Below are 27980 nucleotides of genomic sequence, written 5' to 3'. Positions count from 1 at the left end.
CAGCAACACACACACACACACACACACACACACACACACACACACACACACACGTGTGTGAGGTTTTATTATCAGCACTATAATAAGAGCAGCGCTGCAGTATAATGTGTGTTTACAGGAGATCAGATCACATGTTGAACTGCAGCAGATCAAAGAATAAATGCAGTTGAAACTCTAATGTTTCTATTCATTCAGTGAGCTTTAATGTTGACAACAGAGAAGAAGAGAGAGGTTCCTCTCTTCTTCTGTTCCTGCACCACACCTCAACAACAGAACCGCACATTCACACAACAGGCCACTTCCTGTCTGTCTGTCTGTGTGTGTGTGTGTGTGTGTGTGTGTGTTAAAGTGTTGTGTCAGTAAACATGTTGCACTAGAGTAAATGTTATTTGGACTATAAGTAAATATAATAAAGTTCTATATTATGTTATCTTATTATTAATGTTGTTGTTGTTGTTATTATTATTATTGTTATATGATTATTATATTAATTGAGGGGTGTGACTAAAGGACATTTAATAATAACATTTAATAATAATGACACTTATTATTTTTTTTATATTATATTATTATTTTATTAATAGTATTATTATTATTATTTGAGGGGTGTGACTCAGTAAACATGTTGCACTAGGATACATTTATTTATTTATTTATTTATTGCACAGATTTATTTTGCACAACAATAAGTTTGTGTTGGTCCGTCTGTGTGAACATGTTTGTGTCAGAAGGAAACAATATCTGAGGAATTATGAGAGATTAAAGCTGCAGGCCCCTGATGAATCACCTGGACCCCTGAAGGCCTGGACCCCTGAAGGCCTGGACCCCTGAAGGACCTGGACCCCTAAAGGCCTGGACCCCTGAAGGCCTGGACCCCTGAAGGCCTGGACTCCTGAAGGCCTGGACCCCTAAAGCGCTGGACCCCAGAAGGCCTGGACCCTGAAGGACCTGGACCCCTAAAGGCCTGGACCCCTGAAGGCCTGGACCCCTGAAGGCCTGGACCCCAGAAGGACCTGGACCCCTAAAGGCCTGGACCCCTGAAGGCCTGGACCCCTGAAGGCCTGGACCCCTAAAGGCCTGGACCCCTGAAGGCCTGGACCCCTAAAGGCCTGGACCCCAGAAGGCCTGGACCCCTGAAGGCCTGGACCCCTGAAGGCCTGGACCCCTGAAGGACCTGGACCCCTAAAGGCCTGGACCCCTGAAGGACCTGGACCCCTGAAGGCCTGGACCCCTAAAGGCCTGGACCCCTGAAGGCCTGGACCCCTAAAGGCCTGGACCCCTGAAGGCCTGGACCCCTGAAGGCCTGGACCCCTAAAGGCCTGGACCCCAGAAGGCCTGGACCCCTGAAGGCCTGGACCCCTGAAGGCCTGGACCCCTGAAGGACCTGGACCCCTAAAGGCCTGGACCCCTGAAGGACCTGGACCCCTGAAGGCCTGGACCCCTAAAGGCCTGGACCCCTGAAGGCCTGGACCCCTAAAGGCCTGGACCCCTGAAGGCCTGGACCCCTGAAGGACCTGGGTCCTGTTGTTGTCTCTGCTCATTCACACATGATGTCATGTTTTGGAAAGAGCTGAAAGCAGCTGAGCTCGCTGCCTAGCAACGCACACACACACACACACACTAACACACACACACACACACACACACACACACACACACACACTCACCCTGTTTAACAGTCCACTGAGCTCTCTCAGAGTTTCTGATTCTCTGGCTCCTGATTGGCTGGAGGAGAGCCAATAGGAAGCCAGCGCTGCACTAACACACTTTATCATTTTAGTGAAAACATCTCATCAATTATTCATCCTCACAGTCTTTGATTATCTCTGAATGATTCATTGTGATTTCAGGTAAAACAGACAGATTGTTTGGTGTTGTGACACTGGAACATTAAATCTGTTGTTGATAATAAAAAGAGAAGAGTAATAAAGGTTCTAATGTTCTCCGTCCATCAGTCTGCTTCACACTGTGACACATTCACACCAGTCAGAGGAACACTATCATATCCTCTTATATTATAGAGTCTCTGTTGTTTATTATCTGTCAACATGGTTCCAGTAGACTGGGTTCTGGAGGGTTCTCTCTGTGGAGAACGTTGAGGATCTCTATCTCTTCAGACCTTTCCTCTCCTCACGTCGTGCTGCACTTCTTCTCTTCCACCTCCTCATATCGTCTGAGTGTTCTATATGTTTGGACGGTTGATGCTCATTTCATTGTTCTAGTACTTGTTCTAGTACTAGTTCTAGTACTTGTTCTAGTACTTGTTCTAGTACTTGTTCTAGTACTAGTCTAGTACTTGTTCTAGTACTAGTTCTAGTACTAGTTCTAGTACTTGTTCTAGTACTAGTTCTAGTACTTGTTCTAGTACTAGTCTAGTACTTGTTCTAGAACTGTTCTAGTACTAGTTCTAGTACTAGTTCTAGTACTTGTTCTAGTACTAGTTCTAGTACTTGTTCTAGTACTAGTTCTAGTACTAGTTCTAGTACTTGTTCTAGTACTAGTTCTAGTACTTGTTCTAGTACTAGTTCTAGTACTTGTTCTAGAACTTGTTCTAGTACTAGTTCTAGTACTAGTTCTAGTACTTGTTCTAGTACTAGTTCTAGTACTTGTTCTAGTACTTGTTCTAGTACTAGTTCTAGTACTAGTTCTAGTACTTGTTCTAGTACTTGTCACTCTGTGCAACGACAATAAAGGTGATTCTGATTCTGATTTTCCATAAAAGCCCAGAGTGAAAAAATAAAAGCCTCTCACACATTCTAATGCCACTATTCCATCTCACCACTCTTATTTTGAAAGCTGCATGTGTTTAGCAACAGGAAGTTATTCAAAACAAAAACCAAGAATAAATAAACTAGAACCTAGAACCAAGAACCCAGATCTAAGAACCTAGAACCAATAACCTAGAACCAAGAACCTAGCACCATGAACCTAGAATAAAGAACCGAGAACCATGAACCGAGAACCTAGAGCTGAGAACCAAGAAACAAGAACCTAGAAATATGAACCTAGAACCAAGATCCTAGGACCAAGAACCCAGATCTAAGAACCTAGAACCAATAAACTAGAATAAAGAACCCAGAACCATGAGCCCAGAACCTAGAGCTGAGAACCAAGAAACAATAACCTGTTAGCCTAGAATAAAGAACCAAGAGCAAAAAAACAAAAATCTAGAATTTTGGACCAAGGACCTAGAACCATGAACTTAGAACCAAGAACCCAGAACAAAGAATAAATAACCCAGAATCAAGACTCAAGAACCTAGAAAAAATAACCTTGAACCAAGAATAAATAACCAAAAACCCAGAACCAAGAACCTAGCTCCATGAACCTGGAATAAAGAACCTAGAACCAAAAACCAAGAATAAAGAACCACAAACCCAGAACGAAGAACGCAGAACGAAAGAACCTAGCTCCATGAACCTGGAATAAAGAACCTAGAACCATGAACTTAGAACCTATCACAATTAACCTAGAATAAAGAACCTAGAACCAAAAAACAATCATCTAGAATCTTGGACCAAGACCCTAGAACCAGGAGTTTAGAACCAATAACTGAAAACAACAGAACAGAAAGTGTTTAAATATTGATAACTGATTGATAACTGTTTGTTTACTTGTTTGTGTATTTATTGCACCAGAATAAATTATATTTTGGCACTAAACTATGGATACACGAGAATAAATGTGATGTTGCACAAAAATCAGAGTATTTACGTCAATAGAATATATTTATTTTATATGTAATTTATGTAATTATTGCACTGAAATGAGAAACTTTCTCTGCACCAAAATATTGTTTTTATTTACGGTAGATTAAATGTAGTTATTATTATTATTGCACTTAAATCACATGATTTGTTTTCCCGACAGTAAAAATATGTATTTCACTAGAATACTATTTTAGATACTGAATATCTATTCACAACAGATTCAATTATATTATTGTATTAAATTCATTGTTTTAGAATTAGAATATCTGTTGCAGTAGAATAAATGCAATGTGGACATGAATGTCATTTCTGCACAAAAATAAGAATATTTCTCACAATAGAATTCATATATTTTTGCACTAGAGTAAATGTCATTTTGGGTAAGATAAAATGATTTATTTGCGGTAGATTAAATGTAGTTATTGCACTTAAATCACAATATTTGTTTGCCCCACAATAAATATATGTATTTTACGAGAATACATTTTTTTATTCTCACTGGAATAGAAACAATTTTGTGCCAGAGAAACGATATTTGTTGCACCAGAATGAATGTCATTTTGCACATTATTGTAAAATTAGAATATTTGTTGCAGTAGATTAAATGTAATTTTGACTATATTAAATGATTTATTTGCTGTACATTAAATATAATTTTGACTATATTAAATTATTTATTTGCAGTACATTAAATATCATTTTTCACTATATTAAATTATTTATTTGCAGTACATTAAATATAATTTTTCACTATATTAAATGATTTATTTGCAGTACATTAAATATAATTTTGACTATATTAAAAATATGTATTTGCAGTAGATTAAATGTAATTTTTCACTATATTAAATTATGTATTTGCAGTAGATTAAATGTATTTTTTCACTATATTAAATGATTTATTTGCAGTAATATAATGTGATGTTGCACAGGAACAGATTTATTGCATATTTATTTTATCACAGGAGAATACATTTGAGTGTGAATGTGAGTTATATTTATTAGAATATTTGTTGCAGTAGAATAAATGAAATTCTGACAATTTGCACGAGAATTTATGTAACTTCTGCACAAGAATAAAATATTTATTTGTACTAGAATTAATGTAATTTTGCACTAGAGTAAATGATTTATTTGCAGTAGATTAAATGTATTTTTCCACTATATTAAATGATTTATTTGCAGTAATATAGTGTGATGTTGCACAGGAACAGATTTATTACATATTTATTTCATGACAGGAGAATAACTGTGATTATATTCCTCCTGCAGCAGGTTCTGCGGGTTCTGCTGGTTCTGCTGGTTCTGCGGGTTCCCGTGTCCCACAAAGCCTCTCCGGGTACAGACATGACGTCACCCTAACCCACCCCGACGGGCACGCGCACGCTGCTGCTGAGGCCCAGCAGACGCTGCGTCGGAGCGCGTGCCCGCCCCGTCCGTCAGTCCGTCCTGCCACCGTGTTTATACCGCAAATAACCACATAAATATACATTAATGATGTTATATTACATCATATATTATCACATATATTCATATTTTATCACCAGAGCATCACAGCAGCTTGTTTATAACGAGGCTCCGCTGTTAACACCTGCTCTGTGTGTGTGTGTGTGTGTGTGTGTGTGTGTGTGTGTGTGTGTGTGTGTTAAATCACAGCTAACGGCTGGTTTAACTGCTGTGATTATTAATAATAATAATATTGATAATAATAATAATTAATATAGTGATGATGTAATATTGAGGGTGACTGTTGGAGCAGATTCTGACCGTTAATCTGCTCGTTTACCGTTAAAATAATGAAATAAATCAGTTGAACGGCTCCAGCAGGACCCACAGGCCGCTCAGAGGGATTACACCTTATTATCTGTTGATTAATGATGGTGAATGATGGTAAAACCTGGTGTAAAGAGAGCTTCTAGATGGAGAAGAGGCCTCTCACCGTAGGCGGGTCCCAGCTCGATGATGTCCGCCATTTTGATCTGGAGAGAGCGTCTCTTCGGGCTGCGGTGCTGAGGCGGGAAACAGAGGCGGGAGATCCTCGGGACCGGCCCGGGAAGAACAGCACGCAGAGGGCCGGCAGCGGGCCGGGGGGCCGGGGGTCCGGGGGTCCGGCGGTCCGGGGGTCCGGGGGCCGGGGAGAGTCGGGTGGAGCTGGGTGTGTGTGTGTGTGTCGGTGAGTGTGTCGGTGGTGATGCTGTGACTGGATGCAGGGAGGCTGCGCAGAACACACCACACCAACAAAGATGGAGGAGCAGAGAGATGAGTCACTGCGCGGGGAAAAACGGGACAGTGGAGGACCAACGGTTATTGTTTTGTTATTATTATTATTATTATTATTATTATTATTATCATTATCATTATCATTATTATTATTATTATTATTATTATTATTATTATTATTGATATTGTTATTATTATTATTATTATTATTATTATTATCATTATTATTATTATTATTATTATCATTATTATTATCATTATTATTATTATTATTATTGATATTATTTATATATTGTATATTGTTATTGTTACCTTGTTTTTGTAACTTGGAGCAATCTGGAATCTTATCATATTATTAATGTTGTTGTCATTATTATTATTATTATTATTATTATCATTATTATTATTATTATTATTACTATTATTATTATCATTATTATTATTATTATTATTGATATTATATATATATTATTTATATATTGTATATTGTTATTGTTACCTTGTTTTTGTAACTTGGAGCAATCTGAAATCTTATCATATTATTAATGTTGTTGTCATTATTATTATTATCATTATTATTATTATTATTATTATCATTATTATTATTATTATTATTATTATTGATGTTATATATATATTATTTATATATTGTATATTGTTATTCTTACCTTGTTTTTGTAACTTGGAGCAATCTGGAATCTTATCATATTATTAATGTTGTTGTCATTATTATTATTATTATTATTATTAATAATCTTATTATTTGAGGGGTGTGACTAGAGAGCATTTAATAATAACATTTAAAAATAATGACACTGTTATTATTTTTTATATAATAATAATTATTATTATTATTATAGTTTTTGTTGTTGAATATTAATATACAATGATTAATGTCAACACTCACTCCACTTTATAATTGTTGTTATCATTATTTAAATAAAATAAAAATAGTAATATAATTATTAATATAATAATTACATTATTATTATTATTATTATTATATGCTGTTATTATTACAATTAGAATAATTAGCTTGACTTATTATTATTGTTATTGTACATAATGTTGTTGTTGTTGTTGTTGTTGTTGTTGTTGTTGTTATGTGATTTATTGCCGGTATCTTTAATAAAGTGAATAAGACTCAAGAACGTAATAAAAATAACAAATATATCATAAAATAATGAGGAAATAAAGAATGAGTAATATCCTGATAATTTAATGAGATGAAACAAGACTTATTTTATTGATCCATCAATCTGTAATAACCTATCAATATATTGATTTATACCCCTAATAATGATTAAATAATGATTATGTATTTATTATTTTATATATTGTTGTTTTCTGTGTATTATTCTATATGTTGTTATGATCTGATGATGAATCCAGCTGATCTGCAGATTTCTGGTTCCTGAAAACTGATCAGAGTGAGACGTCATCACGTCATCACCGCGTCATCACCGCACCCGAGTGGTCCTCTCGGGAGTGGCCCCGCCCCCCGCACTGCGTCACCGCACGGTTAGATAATAAACAGGAACATGTATGATAATAATAGTAATAATTATTATTATTCATAAAAGGAATTGATAATAATAATAATAATAATAATGAACAGGAACTGAGCTCATATGTCCATAAACACAATAATAATAATAATAATAATAACAATAATAATTACAATAATAATAATAACAATAACAATAATAATAACAATAATAATCACAATAATAATAATAATAATAACAATAACAATAATAATCACAATAATAATAATAATAATAATAATAATAACAATAATAATCACAATGATAATAATAATAACAATAATAATAATAAAAATCAGGAACTGAGCTGATATGTCCATAAACACAAATAATAATAATAATTATTATTATTATTTTTATTACAATAATAATAAAAAATATTATTATTATTAATATTATAAACAGGAACGGAACTTATATGTCCATAAACATGAATTATATTAATAATAATATGCTGAGGCTGATCAGCGAGGACAGGTTGCAGCAGTCAGAGTTTGTCTTTATATTTCATAGATGTGTAAAATGTTTCTGGTACATTATTAGACTAAAGATGGAGGATTATCTGGGGAGAACCCGTCTGGCCCATAGAACCAAGAGACTTCCTGTTGTCTTCAGCTCGTATGAGAACCAAAGACAGAACCCTGGAGCTTAACAGACAGAGACATTAACCTCTCCTCCTGGGGGGTATTCCAGAAAGCAGGTTCAACAACCTCTGAGTCTATCCCTGAACTCTGAGATGACTTACCCTGAGATGGGAAACTCTGGGTATCCGGTTCCAGAACAGCTGATCTGAGTTAGTTCAATCATCTCTGAGTATGTCAGCCTCGGGTTACGCGCGTGCACAACCACTATAAAAAGCCATCATCAATGGAGCCCCGATTCCACGAGTCACCATGACAACGGAAAAAAAACAAAGATCGACCTATTTCACCGCGGTAGAGTTGGAGATACTCATGCAGTCCTACGGCGAGTATGAGCACATATTTCGCCGAAAAAGTAACACGGCTGCAGCAGCGAAGGAGAGAGAGACTGCATGGGAGAAAATTGCTGCCCGGATCAACGCGTAAGTTTGAATGTAACACTGACGTAACATTTAACCGTAAGATCGTAGCATTGCCTATAGTTATGATCATAAGTAGGAATTAAATCTAATTTTCATTTAGGTGCAATCCAACAGGAGAAAGGAGGACTTGGAGGCAGTTAAAAATGAAACATAAAAACATTATTCAAAAAGGTAAGACATATTTTGCTAGGCTATGATTGCACCTCACTTAGATTTTTATTTTATTTTTTTAAATTGACTTAGGCTATTAAACAAAGTAAATATTAATTCAGTGGCTACTTCAAATAGTAATTTAAACCCCTAACAAAATGTTGTTTTTCAACGTCCTCTCACTTAATACTCCACTTAGTAGATTAACACTTTATACACATCGAAACACATTTATATTTTATATCTATTGAAGTTATTTAATGTGAGTGCTCGTCCGCGGTGTGTGAGGTTGGTGATATATGGGCGGAGAAGGTTATTGAGATAAATGATACTGTTTGATGAAAAGCGGTAGCGTTCGAAAAGAAAATCCTCTGGAAATGATAAAACGTCTAACCTGGGTCGGAAGATTCTTTCGCGACGTAAAACATTTCTAATCAAAACGGCCTCGATGTCGATCGGATTTCTAAGAAAGGGGCAATCCATATCTAACCGCTTTCTTGGTGTGGGAGGAGACAGGTAGAAACTCTGGGGTTTTTATAGTAAACCTGCAGCGAGCAGGTTATGTTCACAGAGTACGTCACCGCAGTAACGGACCCAGAGTTTAAGTTACCTCTCTTTCTGGAACGGATAACCTCAGAGTTTCCCTCATCTCAGGGTTAACAAGCTCAGAGTTTTCACATAACCCGCTTTCTGGAATACCCCTCTGGTCTCTGGGGGCTGGAACCATCAGCTGACTGGCTGAGAGGTTCACCTGGACACGTCCCACACTGACACATGGCTCTCATTCACTCCTACGGGCTATGTAGAGTCACAGGTTAAACCTCAGCTGCATGTTTTTGGACTGTGGGAGGAAGCAGGAGAACCAGAGAGAACCCACGCTGACACAGGGAGAACATGAGAACTCCACCCAGAAGAGGTTCAAGCCGGAGTCGAACCTGCGACCCTCTGACCCGACACACCGTGTGACCCTCCACCGGTCCACTCACTCTAAATACACACACTGAAACAAACTGAGTGACATTTACTTAAAAAAGCTCGGCAAGTTTTTCCACGGAATGTTTGTAATCTTTCCTCAGGCTGTTTCTAACTAATATTTATTTAATAGAACCACTTGTTTTTTTTATGAAAATACACGAGTAAATATCAGATTCACTGATTACATTTGACTTGTAAATATGAACTAATGAAGCCAGTGAACTGGTTTAGTGAATATTACTGGAACCAATGATTCAATTTACAGACAAACTGAGACACATAATAACAAACAAGCACTCAGTAATGCACCACATGAAAAACTGATGTTTTAAAGTAAAAGCTCTGAATTCATATTTCGTTGTAGAATTTATACAGATGATTGAAATAATAATTACAGGGCCAAAAAATATTTTTCTCAGTGTAGTGATGATGAGTAAATCAGGAGAGGAACGTTAAATTAAATGAAGCACGCTAACATTAGCTACGTAGCTATGCTGCTCTAATATTATAAAAGATCATAAAAGATTACAGGCGAGAGTTTAAAAGACAGGAAGGAAAGGTTAGAGATAAGATAAGATAAGATAAGATAAAACTTTATTTATCCCTTGGGATTGCTCCCTCAGGGAAATTGAGTTTCCAGCAGCAGAGTTTAAAAAGCACACATAAGAAAAAGAGAAAAAGAAAAAAAAGAACAATTTATATACACTAAATAAATAAATATGATATTGTTATTGTTATTGTTATTGTTACTGTTACTGTTACTGCTCCTTCCTGTCCTCAGTCCTCTGTCTCCCTGTTACTCCTCCTCCCCCAACTTGAGGAGTTGTAGAGTCTGATGGCCTGGGGGACAAAGGAGTTTTTTAGTCTATTGGTCCTGCATCTGGGAAGGAGCAGTCTTTGACTGAACAGGCTCCTCTGGTTGCTGATGACGGTGTGCAGAGGGTGACTGGCATCATCTATAATGCCCAGCAGTTTGTCCAAAGTTCTCTTCTCTGCCACCGTCACCAGAGAGTCCAGCTTCACGCCAACCACAGAGCTGGCCCGCCTTATTAGTTTGTCCAGCCTGGATGTGTCCTTCTTAGATGTGCTGCTCCCCCAGCACACCACGGTGTAAAAGAGGACGCTGGCCACCACGGACTGATAAAACATCTGCAGGAGTTTCCTGCAGATGTTAAACGACCGCAGTCTCCTCAGGAAGTACAGCCTGCTCTGTCCCTTCCTGTACTGATGGTTGATGTGGGTTGACCAGTCCAGCTTGCTGTCCAGCCACAGTCCAAGGTATTTGTAGGAGTCCACAGCCTCCACCTCAGCTCCCTCGATCAGAACTGGTCGCAGTCTTGGTCTGGACTTCTGAAAGTTGATGACCAGCTCCTTTGTCTTCGAGGTGTTGAGATGTAGATAGTTTGCATGGCACCAGTCAGCAAAGTTTCTCACCAGGCTCCTGTACTCCTCCTCTCTGTCGTCCCTGATGCATCCGACGATGGCTGTGTCATCAGCGAACTTCTGGATGTGACACAGCTCAGAGTTGTAGCAGAAGTCCGAGGTGTACAGGGTGTAGAGAAGAGGGGCCAGCACCGTGCCCTGGGGTGCTCCGGTGCTGCTGGTCACAGTGTCAGACGTGGTGTCCCTCAGCCTGACGTACTGCGGCCTGTCGGTGAGGTAGCTGGAGATCCAAGTAACCAGGCAGGGGTCCACTCGCATCCTGTTCAGTTTGTCCTGAAGCACAAGGGGCTGGATGGTATTAAAGGCGCTTGAGAAATCCAGAAAAAGAATCCTCACCGTGCCGCTTCCCTTGTCCAGGTGCGAGTGGGCTCGATGTAACAGGTAGAGGATGGCATCCTCCACACCAACACCTGCCCGGTATGCAAACTGCAAACTGTCCTGGGCATGTTGCACCTGGGGTCTGAGGAGGCTGAGGAAGAGTCGCTCCAGCGTCTTCATCAGGTGTGAGGTGAGTGCCACTGGTCGAAAGTCATTCAGCTCGCTGGGCCGGTTCTTCTTTGGGACTGGAACGATGCAGGATGTCTTCCAGAGGGTGGGCACTCTCCCAAGCTGCAGGCTAAGATTGAAGATGCGTTGTAGCGGTTCTCCCAGTTCAGCAGCGCATGTCTTCAGTAGTCGGGGACACACCTTGTCCGGGCCTGCTGCTTTCCTGGGGTGAAGCTTCCTCAGCTGTTCTCTGACCTGGTCCACTGTGATGTATGGAGGAGGTTGTGTTGAGGTGGGGGGTGCTGCTGTGATGTTTGGGGGTAGGTGCGCTGAGTTCGGGGGGGGGGAGTGGGGGCTGCTGCTGTGTTGATGTCTGGTGGGAGGTGTGCTGAGGGAAGAAGGGGAGATGGCTGCAGTGAGGGAGAGGGTGGGGGGATCACGGTCTGGTTGAACCGGTTGAAGAAGTCGTTAAGTTCGTTTGCCTTCTCCATTGTCCCCTCTACGACTCTGGTCTTTGTGTTATGGCCTGTAATGGTTTTCACACCATCCCAGACCTCCCTCATGTTGTTTTCTTTCAGCTTCTTCTCCACCTTTCTCCTGTAGCTGTCCTTTGCTTCCTTCACGCAGTGCTTCACCTCCTGCTGTGCTGCCTTCATCGCCTCCTTGTCTCTGCTCCTGAAGGCGGCCTTCTTCCTGTTAAGGACATCTTTAACTTCCCGCGTAACCCATGGTTTGCTGTTAGGGTAACAGCGGACAGTCTTGGTAGGGAAGACCACATCTACACAGAAGTTAAGGTAGTCCGTCAGACAGTGTGTCATCCCTTCTATGTCCTCACCATGCGGGTTGATCAGCTCATCCCAGACTGTGGTGTTGTAGCAGTCTCTCAGGGCACCTTCCATTTCAGGGGACCACTTCCTGATGGAGCGAGTGGTTACTGGCTGCCTTTGGACCAGGGGGGTGTACTGTGGCTGTAGGTGGACCAGGTTGTGGTCGGACTTCCCTAGAGGGGGGAGGGGTGTGGCTCTGTATGCATCCCTCACATTAACATACAGTAAGTCGATTGTCCTGTTTTCTCTTGTTGGACAGTCCACAACCTGGTGAAAAGCAGCCAAAGTAGAGTCCAAAGTTGCATGATTAAAATCCCCAGAGATGATAATAAGTGCCTCAGGGTGCTGCGTCTGCAGCCTTGCTGTGACGGAGTGAATCTTCTCACATGCAGTAGCTGCGTCTGCTCTCGGAGGGATGTAAACACAGATGACGATCACGTGACTGAGCTCCCTCGGCAGATAATACGGCCGCAGGCTAACGGCTAATAGCTCGAGGTCCCGGCAACACAAGACCGTCTTTATGGAGATATGTCCTGTGTTACACCAGCGGTTGTTAACATACATGATGAGTCCCCCACCTTTGCTTTTCCCACACGCTTTAGTGTCTCTGTCGGCTCGCACAGTAGTAAATCCCAGCAGGTCCACATTAGCATCCGGTACAAGGTGGGTTAGCCATGTCTCCGTAAAGATAAACAAGCTGCTCTCACGGTAAATCCGCTGGTTGTTCAGTGCAGACAGCTCGTCGATCTTGTTCGGCAGCGAGTTCACATTTCCCATGAACACAGAGGGAATCGATGGTTTGTAGCGCCTCCGATTATCTGCTAGCCTAGCCTTTAGCTTAGCTCCAGCCTTGCAGCCCCGGGGTCTCCTCCTCATCTCTGCCGGGATGAGGTGTCGTATCCCGGCTCGTCCCTTTGTTTTTAGGGCCAGTAGTTCCTCTCTTAAATAAGTGAGAAAACTAGCTCCTGGTAGTGTTAAGTTGAAAATATCCATAGGATATGTATAGAACACTCTATGTCTTCGTTAGAAGAACAGATATTTAGAAAAAAGAAGCTAAGAAGAGCTAAAAAAGAGCTAAAACTGAAGAGCTACTGGAGAGGCAGCCGTCTCCTACAGCGCCAGCACGCTTCGAGCCCAGCACGCTTCGAGGAAAGGTTTCCACTCAGCCACGTGTCTCCTTCAGGTCTTTCTCCAGACGGGTCCAGGAGGGTTTGGTTCTCCACCTTCTCCTCTGACTCACTGACCTGATGATGTCACAGTTTATGCATCATCAGTGACATGACAGAAAGATATCTGAGGGTTTATTAATAGAAGGACGACGGCCCGGGGTCAGAGGTCAGACCGTCTGGTCCAGACAGAGTCTTCTCTGTGGACAGCCTCCATCTCCGCCTGTTGAACACTTTATTCATTAATTATTTATTATTTATTGTTCTTGGCGTTCAGTCCCAGCGAGGAGCAATACTTGGCTTTTACTTTTTACTCTTTTATTTCCTTTTTAACTCTAACTCTGTTTTTAAATTGAGTTTTTTGATTACTGTTTTATTGTTTTAGTATTATTTCATTGTGTTTTTTATTTGTTACTATATTTGTGTGTGATTTTATTGTATTTTAATAACTGTACAGCACTTTGATCAACTGAGGTTGTTTTTCAACGTCTATAAATAAACTGTGACCTGACTCTGAAATCTAAAAGACAATATCGCACAAACTGTGACATCGTCATTAATTATCTCAGAATTTCCATTATTATTACTATCGTGATGTGTCCTCCAGACTTGCTCCCTGTCAATAAGAAAAGCTCCTCTCTTGAATAAACTCTTCTCTCCACAGAAGTATCCATCAAAAATATTATAAAAATACATAAAAACTTGGCAAATTTGTGCAAAATCAGAGAGCTACCAAACTCTGCTGCTCCCCCATGAAGCACATCCCGGAACTGGTCTGCAGAAATGTATTTTAAAATGTTTGTAAAATCAGAATTATGTTTTATGTAAAACTATGTACGGGGAAGTAACACACACACTGCTCCACATTAAATGTGGTCATTCGTTATGTGCTGATCTGTATTTCACTAGATGTAGTTTTTTATTATTATCTATGACGTCATTGCCGCGCTGACAGAACCGGTCAGAACCAGTCAGAACCGGTCAGAACCAGTCAGAACCAGTCTGAACCGGCTCTGACTGGCAGGTTCTTCCTTCGTTGGGATCGTTTTGGGATCAGTTCAGTTCTTCAAGTCGCCCAGAAATTAATACTTCATTAAAATGAAAGACATGTAAGTACTATTTTGTTGTTTTTAATCAAAGTTTTAACCAGTTTTAGCAGCTGTCGGAGCTACAGGCTCGTCAGGCCTGAAGCAGGCAAAGCTAACGTTAGCTCACATTAGCTGTGTGAAATCAGTTGATTAAATATTTCTATAATTTCGGTTAACAGGGAATAAAACCACCTGGTTGAGGACTTTTTGTAATCTGCAGAAAGTAAATATGTGTGTGTGTATTTTAATACTGTACATTTAGATGTAATTTGTAAAGACTGTGATGCTAATCGCGATTAGCGTGATATCATGCTAACATCATTAGCACAGCTCTTCGTGTGGTAGCAGTCGATGGTTCTGTGTATTGGCAGTGTATATTAATGTGAAGCCTTTGGTTTAGACGGTGACGGTGTTTTTGGTCTTAAAAACGTTAAAATGTGCCTCCAGAGTGTAACCTTAGATCCTCTCCTCCGTAGCGTGTCGTCTACACTGACAAGACACAAAACTCTGATCTGATCTGCTCACGTCACGTATGTGTTTACGTCACATACATGCTCCAGGACAGGAAATAAAGAAACGTGGGATTATTTCCATGGTGGGACCTTCAAGCTGCTCTGGCAGCTCTAATAAACTTACAGGAGTCTTTCCACCAAATGTCCAGGATATGTACAGATAGTATTAGTGAACAGAGAAGGATCTGGAATTACCTCCATCACATTCTGGATGCAGCGATTGGTGGGAGGAGCCAGACGGCTGTGAACGAGACCTGGGAGATCTAGTGATGGAGGAGAACTTTGTGGAAGGAGTAGCTGATGAAAACTTCCACATGGCCAAAGATGCTCTTCTGGCTTTAAGTGGAGAACTTCAACCTTTGAGGGTGAAACCACCAACATGAGGGCACCTGTCGGAGTCTTGAAGAAGGTAGCTTGCACGTTATAAATTCACACACTTTAGCGTCACCGTATGCACACAGATTTCCCCCTGAAAACACTCGTCTAAACGCAGAATAAAAAGTGAAGACGCCACTTTTGCATCTTCTGTTCAGACAGTCATCATGTAAACGGAGCCTGAAGCTTAAACCGAAAGCTAAAACTACATCTGTATGATAGAATATATTGAGATTTTTGATGATTAAAGTGACTGAGGATACACTTGTTGGTGTTATTAGCTAAAACCTAGCAAGCTAAACCTAGCTACCTCTGTATGATAAAGTGACTGAGGAGATGTTTGTGCTTGTTTGAGAGAGAGAGGACCATGAATGTCAAGTCATTGCACCTGTTGGAGAGGGGTTTTGGGGCAGGTGTGCCGGGGGGACTGGAACTTGGAGTGTGTTATAGGGCAGAAGCCCAGCATAGAACTTTATACTCTGCACTCTATATTGAGGGACGGGGGGCGGGGGGGCCCTCTACATCTCCTATCTGAGACCAGGTCTATTACAGTAGGTTGTAATGGTCCATTGGTGTTTAGTACTAGAGAAAAGTGCATTTTATTACCTGTAAAGCGTTCCAAAGTCTGCTGATAAGAGGGGAGGAGGTTTAACCAGTGACTAACAAAGAAAGTAAGTTCTCCTTCCACACTCCATTTCACACTCGACAAAGAAAGAAACATGGTGAGTATTAATATGTTTTGTAGGGCCGGGACTCGATTAAAAAAAATAATCTAATTAATTAGAGGCTTTGTAATTAATTAATCGAAATTAATCGCATTTTAATCACATATAAATATTTGACCTGAGCACAGTGAGAAGTCATTTTTTTCACATGGATTTTTAGTATACCATTGAATAATGACTGAATACATAAGCTTAAGCAACAAAAATATTGTTTATTTTTGTTCAAGTCCAACAGACCAGTGACATTTTTGCCATCAAGTGTAGCAATAGCATATTTATAAATATAGTACATTTCATAAATTCAGGTAGCCTATAGGTAGGTAGACCTTCTGTAAACTAGAATACTTTGGTTTTTGAAGTAAAACACAATCCACGCTAGCTAGCACGCTAGCCGCTAGCTGCTATATGTTTAGCATTGAGGTGATACTTGAGGCTGGATGTGCTGCTATGGTGATATGTGAATTCCTTGTTGCCTAGCAACACAACCATGCTCTTATGGACGCTTCCATCCGTTGGTTTTTAGTAACTAAATGTCCCATCATCCACGGGGCCAACCAAAGGTCTCATCAGCTTCTTCCTTCATGTTCACTGTGGTTTGTTGTTGTCTCAACTCATCAACGCTAGTTGGTGCTCCAGTATAATCGCTCCTCCTGAAACTCATCCAGTGGGAAACGTTCCGCGGTGCAAAAAGAAGTGTGATTAAAATGTGTCAATTTTTTAATGCGTTCATTTTTGTGTAATTTATTAATCTTAATTTTTTGCTGTTTTTTCTGAATAATTTAGTCTCTTATATTGTGTCTCAGAAAAATACCTTTGTGATGAAAAACCATCAGCTTCTTAGCGTCCAAGGTGACGTCTTCTCCTGTTTTCTGAGCAGCTGAACATGAGTTAACCAGTCAAAATGGAGAGCTACACAGTCTGACTTATTTGTGGGAACAATCAAAGTTCATAAGTTAACAAGAAAATATACATAGTTTTGAGTAAAACGAACATAAAATAAACGTCATTATGCTGTGTATGTGTATGTTGTCAGTGTTAGCTCTCAGTCCTGAGAAGATGGATGAGTTAAAAAAAGAGAAGACCAGATCAGAGTCTCCACTACCCGGCTGTCTGTCTGTGAAGAGTGACAGGTCTCGAGGCGCCCCGCCAAACTTCAATGAACCTGGACCCTCAGACACAAAGTAAGAGACTGTTTCTGCTGTAAACTCACCTGAAGATCATTCTGTTTTAATATTATCTGATTAAATCTGCTCTACAACACTGGAAAAGAAACATAGTAGAGTTTAGTAGAGAAACACAGTAGAGGACCGTAAACAAAAGCATTAAAAGTAAATAGTAAATGCTACAAAAGATTACAGTTTAAAAACGCAGTAGAGTTCAGTAAAGACATGCACAGAGGACAGTGTCAGGGTTAATGTTACCTGTAGTCTTTACAAGTACTAATGATGTGTCTAAAAAACTTGTTGTTCCCACAGACAGAGATCAGAGTCTCCAGTACCCAGCTGTCTGTCTGTGAAGAGTAACAGGTCTGAAGACAGACCTATAGACTTCAGGAATGGACCTGGACCCTCAGACACAAAGTAAGAGAATGTTTCTCCTGTAAAGTCACGTGAAGATCATTCTGTTTTAAATGTCCCTGTTCTATTATAATTATATCAGCAGTAGTGTTCAGTAGAGACACTGTTAAGAAATGCATTGAGGAAACCTTTAAAATTAAATTATCTGACTCCAACAGTAAATCTTCACCTATTTCTCTGATCGTTTGATGGGGAATGATGAGCAGGAGACGTCCCAGTTCTCAGTTTTACTTCACTTTATTACAATACGTCAAGAAATGTGCAGCTACAGAGTCTCTGGGTTCAATCTATACGTCCCTGACATGACATTAGGCTGGTCAGTTCATGAGGTCTGGACCAGTCTACTTTCTCTTGAACCCTTTTTATAACGTATAGATCTCTCCAGAAGTCGTCTCCTTTCAATCCATTGATTTGCCAGTTTATTGAATACGTGGACACGTCATGTCACCAAGCAGAGAAGACAGTTATCTTTCTGCTCAGCACATCATGTCTCTGACCTGTTAACAAAACTTTCAAAACACACACTCCTGCCTTGATATGACCTGCAGAGATATTATTGGCAGGTTTTGCAACAAAATAATAGAACATAAAATATGTCTTTTTGTGATGATAGAATCTTACTCTAAATAGGGCAGAGGAATTTTAAGCAGATGCAGTAAATGTATTTAGTTTAATCATAGTTTAAAACAATATTAGCACATGAGCATTGTAGCAAAGCAGCTTGCATGATTAATCTATAAATGCACAGAGGGAACATACACAGACAGTGAACCACTTACGCATAGATAGTGACGTATGTCAACAGACAGCGACCCATGTCCACAGAGACAGAATGACACATTATTTCTAACAACACACAGCAGCCCACAGATGGTGTTGTCAGAGAACTGTGCAAACACCATGATAATAAACATTTATGGCTATGATGCAACACTGTGGAGACATCAAGTCTTGTGCATTGATGTGAAACAGAACAGGAGGAGTGTGTGTGGCAGGTATTTACGGGAGGTGCAGAAGTGAAAAGGTAGAGGTGTGGTCCTGCTCCTGAGATTCTGCTCTGTAGCTTCATAGAAAGAATATTTTTCTCTCCACAGAGGGAGGAAGAGGAGTCATGTTTGTGAGGAGGATCAGCCGTCCTGCTGTGCTTTGTGTCAGGATGTCCTGAAGGATCCGGTCTCTACCAGCTGTGGACACTGGTTCTGCAGACGGTGCATCACCTCATACTGGGACCAGTCTGCTTCACCAGGAGACTCCTCCTGTCCCCAGTGTGGAGAAAGATCCAGAAGTGAGACCAGCACAGTACAAGATGCACACCTGTCTGATGATGTCATAGTTTTAGTTGTTTTTCAGCGCAACATTAAATATATATTTAAATCGTAACATGTTAAAACCCTTTCCTTCTTTCTTATGTTTAATTTTTGTCATCCAGATCCTCTAAACCTTTTCTATGGTCTCCCATGTTTCCTTCTCTTTCAGCAGCTGGTGGTGTGCAGGAGGTTTTAGATGAACATAAGATCAGTCTGAGGAGGAGATGTGAACGTGTGACTGAAGGAAGTGATGGAACAGGAAGTGGAACCCTCCTCAACAGGATCTACACTGAGCTCTACATCACAGAGGGACAGAGTGAAGAGGTTAATACCCAACATGAGGTGAGGCAGCTGGAGACAGCTTCCAAGAAGAAGACCGTCCACGACGCTCCAATCAGGTGCCAGGACATCTTTAAAGCCTTACCTGACCAACAGGGACCCATCAGAGTGGTTCTGACCAACGGCGTCGCTGGCGTTGGAAAAACCTTCTCGGTGCAGAAGTTCAGTCTGGACTGGGCAGAGGGTTTGGAGAACCAAGATGTCAGTGTGGTGGTTCTGCTTTTGTTCAGGGAGCTGAACTTGATCAGAGATGAGCAGTACAGTCTTCTGGAGCTGCTCCATGTTTTCCATCCAACATTACAGAAGGTCCCAGCAGAGAAGCTGGCCGTCTCTAAACTTCTGTTCATCTTTGACGGCCTGGATGAAAGCAGACTTTCTCTGGATTTCACCAACATGGAGGTTGTGTCTGATGTCACACAGAAGTCGTCGGTCAACGTGCTGCTGACAAACCTCATCGAGGGGAATCTGCTTCCCTCGGCTCTCGTCTGGATAACTTCCCGACCCGCGGCGGCCAATCAGATCCCTCCTGAGTGTGTCGACAGGGTGACAGAAGTACGAGGCTTCACTGACGCCCAGAAGGAGGAGTACTTCAGGAGGAGGGTCAGTGATGAAGAGCGCTCCAGCAGAATCATCTCACACATCCAGACATCCAGGAGCCTCCACATCATGTGTCTGATCCCAGTCTTCTGCTGGATCACTGCTACAGTTCTGGACCACATGTTGACTACAGAGCAGAGAGGAGAGCTGCCCAAGACCCCGACTGACCTGTACTCACACTTCCTGCTGGTTCAGACCAGGAAGAAGAAGCAGAAGTATGCTGAGGGACATGAGACGAATCCACAGGAGCTGATGGAGGCTGACAGAGAAGTTCTTCTGAAGCTGGGGAGGCTGGCGTTTGAACAGCTGCAGGAAGGAAACATCATGTTCTACCAAGAAGACCTGGAGCGCTGTGGTCTCCATGTCGCAGAGGCCTCGGTGTACTCAGGAGTTTGTACAGAGATCTTCAGAAGAGAGAGTGTGATCTTACAGAAAACAGTCTACTGCTTCGTTCATCTGAGCGTTCAGGAGTTTCTGGCTGCAGTCTACATGTTCCACTGTTACACCACCAGGAACACAGAGGTACTGAGGGCTTTCTTTGGGACAGACTGGGACAATGACAGCAGTGATGGTAATGATCAAGATTACCCATCCCTGGATGTCTTCTTGAGGAGAGCCATGAAGAAATCCCTTGACAGTAAAAATGGCCACCTGGACCTGTTTGTCCGCTTCCTTCATGGCCTCTCTCTGGAGTCCAACCAGAGACTGTTAGGAGGCCTGCTGGGTCGGACACACAACAGTCCAGGAATCATCCAGAGAGCCATCAACAACCTGAAGAAGATGAACGCTGATGAGATCTCTCCTGACAGAAGCATCAACATCTTCCACTGTCTGACGGAGATGAACGACCTCTCAGTCCATCAGGAGATCCAAGAGTTCCTGAAGTCAGAGAACAGATCAGAGAAGAAACTCTCTGAAATCCAGTGCTCAGCTCTGGCCTACATGCTGCAGATGTCAGAGGAGGTCCTGGATGAGTTGGACCTGCAAAAGTACAAGACATCAGACCAGGGACGACGGAGACTGATTCCAGCTGTGAGGAACTGCAGAAAGGCTCAGTAAGTCCACATTCTCTGATCCTCTGATCCTCTTACAAGGAGGCCACACAATGCAGAGCTGCATGGACCCAGTACCAGCGGTACCAACTCAGATTTTCCTTATCCTTTTTTTTTAAAAATGTTGTGATTCTTCCATTGGTAAAAGTAGAACTACAGCATACACTACATTTAGTGGAATTTACAGGGAAGATACAGAGTGGTTCACAAATGTCAGACACCAAAACTGACACATGACTACTGCACCAGACAAAAAAATACTAATTTTCACCCAATCAGTCGAGCAGAATCTTGTGATGATCTTCTGGCATCAGTATGTAACCAAAAAGGGATCTTTCCCAACTCTTTCTAATTAAGATGACCTCATGATCAGACCCCACTGACAGACCACCACTCTCTTCTTCAGGACTGCAGAGAGAGAGACAATTATAGTTTCATGTCAAACACAGTGAGATAAGATGAGCTTAACCTCTGATGTAAAGGGTAAATGTTGGACAGGACACGTCAAACTTTTCTTCACATGCATGAGGTAAACATGAAATGTTCTCTTTCATAAATACATTCTTTCCAATATCTGTGTCTTGACAGGCTTTCTGGCTGTAAACTCTCAACGCCTCACTGTGAAGTCGTGTCCTCAGCTCTGAAGTCCAACTCCTCCCATCTGACAGAGCTGGAGCTGAGTGACAACAACCTGGAGGATTCAGGAGTGAAGCAGCTGTGTGATGGACTCCAGAGTCCAAACTGTAAACTGGAAACTCTGAGGTCAGTTAACTGACTGCAGCTTTCTAGTTTTGTGTGTGTGTGTGTGTGTGTGTGTGTGTGTGTGTGTGTGTGTGTGTGTCTACTTTTTTAATTCAGGTCCTTGACTGAGGTTTCACACTTTTGGTTCACACATTTTCTGAATTTGCTTGAGAACAAAGAGGGTTTTTCAGATTATTTTTTTCTTTCCAGATGGCTGAATATTTAAAATATTTCAGTTTGAAAGGATGTCTTTCAGCTTTCAGACTCACATTTTGGTCCATCAGCAATGAAGATGATATTATTACTGATGAGGCTATAGCGTGTGAGAGGAAGATCTGATGATACACAACAACAAATCAATCATTTAAGGGAAAATCTCTTTCATTAGAACATAGTAATGTTGAGCTGCACATTTAAAACCTGAACAGATCTGATTGGATAATAAATTGATTTTTATCTACATAATTTATTCTTTATTCAGATTGAGTTGGTGCAGGTTGTCAGAGGTCAGCTGTGCTTCTCTGGCCTCAGCTCTGAAGTCCAACCCCTCCCACCTGAGAGAGCTGCAGCTGAGTAACAACGAGCTGCAGGATTCAGGAGTGAAGCAGCTGTGTGATTTTCTGGAGAGTCCTCACTGTGAAATGGAGACTCTGAGGTCAGTTCACTGACTCTCTTACTGTTGTACATCTTATATATTTAATTAACAATTTAACCTTATTTATATACATACATAACTTACATTCAAAGAGTTATACATTTCCTTTAGTTCATATTTTCATTTTTATCTTGTACTAAGAGACAACTGTTTATTAAAGAAAATGTAGAAAATTTGAACTGCTAGTTGTTATAGTAAATGTGTGTTTTTTTCTTATGTTAAGTAAATGGTTACATGTAAATACAAAAGTTCCATTTGAACTTATCATTCTTTAAACTAATAAACTGATAAAGTAGAAATATAGTACGTTTGTTTCCATTAATTTCAATGTGTTTTCATAAATACAATTAAAGCTGATATTATGATGATCTGCAATAAGAGAAAGAAGAAATATTTCTACTAATTCTAAGGAAAGATCACTGATTATAACATAATAATGTTGAGCTTCACATTTAAAACCTGAACAGATCTGTTTGGATAATAGATGATTTTTTTTCTACATCATTTGTTCCTTATTCAGATTGAAGACCTGCAGTTTGTCAGAGATCAGCTGTGCTGCTCTGGCCTCAGCTCTGAAGTCCAACCCCTCCCATCTGAGAGAGCTGGACCTGAGCTACAACGAGCTGCAGGATTCAGGAGTGAAGCAGCTGTGTGATTTTCTGGAGAGTCCAAACTGCAGACTGAAGACTCTGAGGTCAGTTAACTCAGTGCGTTTACATGCACGGTTTAATCGAGCTATGCTTAAAAAGTTTACATACAACTGAGAAATTCGAATAACTGACGGCAACATGTCCTCCTCCTCACCACTGGGCGGGGTTATGCGTCGTTTCAGTGGGTTAACATGGCGCCCTTTTGTTGACCTCAGTTCAACACTTTGTGCCGTCACTACTGACCGGCTAATGTGACCAGTTAATATGACCGGCTACTGCGATCCGGCTACTGCGATCCGGCTACTGCGAGCGCCTAATGTGACCTGCTACTGCAACCGGCTAATGCGACCGACTACTGCCACCAGGTTTCTTGAATGTTTTTGTTCCGGGGTCATACGCCAGCGCAGGGGGGTGGGAGGGTGGAGCTTGCGGAGCATGCCCACATGCGTTGTCTTGTCATACATGCCAGAGAAAATCCTATTCCAATCGCATTATCTGGGTGTCTTAATCAGAGTTGGAGAACTCTGACATTAGTCAGACTAACCTTATTAACTTTATTACGTCAACTTCTGGATATGATATCCTGGCATGCTTTTTACCAATGGATTCCTTAGACCTTCTAGTTTCACTAGATATATATGATGTGAAAATTAAGCCTGCTACGGCCCTGTGAGCCCGCCGGCTGGCCGATGAGCCCAATGTACTGCGGGCAGAATATCGGAATGCCAAGGGGTTCCATTTATATAATTTTTTATTGTTTTACATTGTCATAAAATATATTTACACTTGAACTTTTATGTAATTAATATTTGTTGTGTTAACAGCAACTTTGAGGCGGCCCAGGTTCTATCTAATTGTAACAGCTGGCTGCCATTTTCCAAAATGGCCACCATGGTCATCAGATTGCAAATATGCGATGGCCCAATATCCAGTCTTTTTCTAAATATATTCAGCTATATATACCAAATTTGGTGCTTTTATCACAAAATGAACAATAGGTTAGCTATGCCGCCCCACTATTAAGAAACTACTGAAAATGTATGAAAAATTGCTCGTTAACTTACAGCTGCTAAACGATCACATCTGTGTACAGAAGATCTTCTGACATAAATGTTTTAAACTGACGTTTACTCTCTGAAGTAGTATTATTTCTTTAGTTTAAATTAATTTCAATGTTTTTTGTTACAAATAATAAAATAGAAGGCTGATATTATGATGAATTAAAACAGAAAGACAAAGTCTCTGCTCGTTTTAGGGAAAAGCTCACTGATTATAACATAATAAAGTTGAGCTACACATTTATAACCTGAACTGATCTGATTGGATAATCAATGTATTTTTTATCTCCATCATTTATTCTTTTCTCAGATTGAAGAAGTGCAGTTTGTCAGAGGTCAGCTGTGCTTCTCTGGCCTCAGCTCTGATGTCCAACTCCTCCCATTTGACAGAGCTGGACCTGAGTCACAACTACCTGCAGGATTCAGGAGTGAAGCAGCTGTGTGATTATCTGGAGAGTCCAAACTGCAGACTGGGGACTCTGAGGTCAGCTCACTGACTCTCTGTTACTGCTGCACATCTTATATGTTCCAATAACACTGGAACCTCATTTATGTACAAAAATAACTTCTATCCATAATATTCTAGTAGGATATTTAATAATGAATTGTACTGAAGCAAATAATCAATAATAACATATTTATATATATACATATATATATATATAAGCACTGAGCAGGACACAGTTCACAGTATAAATATAGAATGCAGGTTGTTCATTCTTCATGTGCCGTTGTTTGTTAAACAGAGAAAACCCTTTTATATTATTATTATTATTATTATTATTATTATTATTAGTGCATGTCTGTATCTGTGTAGACACAAACAGCTGTTAAAGCTGACTGAAAGCTGATCGAGCTGTGTTCCGCTGCCCCGGTCATTACAAACAGACATTGCTTCATGTGATGTTTCAGAAGAAATGACGTCTCATGTCTCATAAAACTTTTCCTCTATCCTCGTCTCGTTTCCTGTGTCTCTCCATGCGTCCCCGATGGAAGACACAAGGAAAAGATGCTAGTGAGGTAAACGAGGATGCAATTAAGAGACATGGGATGCAGCAAGATTTCTGGCGTCATGAGTAGTTTTTAACATTGCATAACATTTTATACATTGACATTTTCTTTGATTAATTGTAGAAAAATCTGCTCCATCCAGGTGTTTATTAGTTTAATGAAGTTAATCAGTGTGCTTGTTTTAGACCATAGTTTCCTGGTTCAGAAAGACAAAGTCACTCCACTAATTTTTGTGAGAAGCTCTTTGATTAGAACATAATGATGTTGAGCTGCACATTCAAAACCTGAACAGATCTGATTGGACAATAAATGGATCTGCATTATTTTTCTTTAATCAGGTTGATTAACTGCAGTTTGTCAGAGGTCAGCTGTGCTTCTCTGGCCTCAGCTCTGAAGTCCAACTCCTCCCATCTGAGAGAGCTGCAGCTGAATTACAACAAGCTGCAGGATTCAGGAGAGAAGCTGCTCTCTGATCATGTGAAGGATCTGAACTGCAGACTGGAGACTCTGAGGTCAGTAAGAAGACTGAATCAGTTCATGCTGGTTCAGCGGTGTTGTAATAAACACAGGGAGGTTTAGGTGATTTTACAGTGGAGTGAAAAAGGTAGTTTGTTTCCTGTGATGTTTTGGATCCAGACTAATGACTTATTAGTTTCTCTAATGGAGCTCAGAACATTAATGTAAGCATTCAGTTCTATTTGAGGTGATGATGTGATGCATGAAGTGTTTCAGGACTGAAAGAACAAACTATGATTTTACACTTTATCCATAACTTTTGGGATTGTGTTCATCTCTACAGGGTCAATGACAGGTGGATCACAGCTGAGAAACCAAAACAATGTGAGTATTGTTCCACATTAATCAATGTATCCATAAAAATGTGTTTGGAAGCAATATCCAAACAAATTTCCTCTTTTATAGTCTGTATTTATGGGTCTTATTTCGATTTCTGGGATTCACCAATATTTCTTATTTTATCATTTTAGAAAAATATCTGTCTCCCTCTCATGAAGCCTCCACATGAACATGTCTGTTGACTGTCTGCTGCTGTCTGGGACCTAGGCAAGGTTGTCTCCATAGCAACTGCTATGTTATCGGTTTTTGACACCCCAGTGATCTGAGACACGGACTGATTCGGTGCTGGACAAAGGCGGGTCTCAGGCTTACACACTCAAACTTCCACATGTAGGATTATATCACTTAGCCACTCCACTAATATACAAATATGCAAACATGCCCCTCCCCCTCCGTGATTCTGATTCTGAAATATTTTGGGACATTTATGACTCTACATTCACCAGCGAGAGGTGAAACAGCCATTATAACTGTTTATTGTTGTCTGTGTCTTGTAGTTATTTTGGAGAAGCAAATGTATGATTGTGGTGGTATGCAACAGTTGTGTTTCATATATTTGATAAAACTAAAATCACATGTGGCCTCCCAATTTATAAATGATGTGGACCTGCTGCATCAGATGCACATTTGAAGATTTGTTCTAATAGTTGTGGCTGAGTCTAATGTGTGTCCATAATCAATAATAAGAACCTGAAGTCCACCAGGTGGAGCTCTGAGTCTGATTCTTTACTGTTAGTCAGAACATGTCCTGCACTAACTCATCTGTAGAAGACAATCTAAAACCAAATTTAGTGGTCCTTTAGATCTATAATAATAATAATAATAATAATAATAATAATAATAATAATAATAGATATAAGGATCTTTATGAGTTTAAGTGGGGAATTCTATATTGTCAGATTTTTATCTCTAAATATATTTGATCAAAGTTCTGACAGACAGAAAGTGTATGAGAGGCTTTAAGCTGCAGTCACACACTTATTATTATTATTATTATTATTATTATTATTATTATTATTATATTAATATTTGACTCCCGTTAACTTCCATTCTATGAACTGAACGTACATTTTACAGCCTCAACCAGTATAAAGATATGTGCAGAGTGGACCCCACTTGGCTGAAAACAAATAATACAGCTTTAAGCTGCAGCCACTTTAACAACTTTTCTCTCCCATTCACTTCCATTCTATGTTGGAGCAAATAAAACATTCAGTTCTTGTTGCAAAGCAAATTTGCATTCTCAAATTCAACCGTGGTGATCTTTGATTATCAATTTGTCACCTTTATCTTTGTTATTACTCTGTTATTATCTATGGAGTTCATATCTTCCTTCAGCAGGCTCGTCTTGTCTGCATCATTTTTTAATAATTTCTCACTCATAAAAAACTCTGGAGGTCTTGTGCCACCACAAGAGTAGCAATATTAGTTGTTGCATCTTTGCAACTGATTGAAAAAGAAGAAGGCTGAATGTACACTAGCAGTTTGGGCTCACCCAGAAAATGTCTGTTTTATTCATGAAATGAGTCACAGAATGAATCTAACATATAGTAAAGACATTGATGAGGGCATAAATAATCATTTAACCTGTTAATCTCCAACTTTACCCACATACTGAGGAAGGATCATTTATTAACATGATGCTCAGGTGTTTTAATGATCAATCATCTTATCAACACTATAAATATGGATCAACACAATGAGCCACTGGAACACAGGACAAAATATAATCTAATAATAATATCATAAAATCAGCTTTAATAGTCATTTACCTTAGTCTAGTCATTTACATTCTCATTTTTTCCCAAACTTTTGAGTGGTAGTGTGGAGGTCTAAAGATCCACAGGGAGC

General features: G+C 40.3%; 1 protein-coding gene across 1 annotated transcript; it reads left to right on the top strand.

The window, feature by feature from the left end:
* Positions 1 to 17343: 17343 nt before the first annotated feature.
* Positions 17344 to 26678, top strand: LOC131976788 (NACHT, LRR and PYD domains-containing protein 12-like). The gene is made up of 11 exons (XM_059339941.1): positions 17344 to 17468; positions 17763 to 17867; positions 18959 to 19168; positions 19339 to 21162; positions 21748 to 21921; positions 22382 to 22555; positions 23076 to 23249; positions 24574 to 24747; positions 25613 to 25786; positions 26074 to 26114; positions 26261 to 26678. Coding segments are annotated over exons 1-11 (3177 nt in total). The 3' UTR covers positions 26263 to 26678.
* Positions 26679 to 27980: the final 1302 nt, after the last annotated feature.

Source organism: Centropristis striata, chromosome 8 (genome assembly GCF_030273125.1).
Source record: "Centropristis striata isolate RG_2023a ecotype Rhode Island chromosome 8, C.striata_1.0, whole genome shotgun sequence".
NCBI classification, from domain to species: domain Eukaryota; kingdom Metazoa; phylum Chordata; class Actinopteri; order Perciformes; family Serranidae; genus Centropristis; species Centropristis striata.
This window is presented reverse-complemented; position numbering and strand designations above follow the sequence as displayed.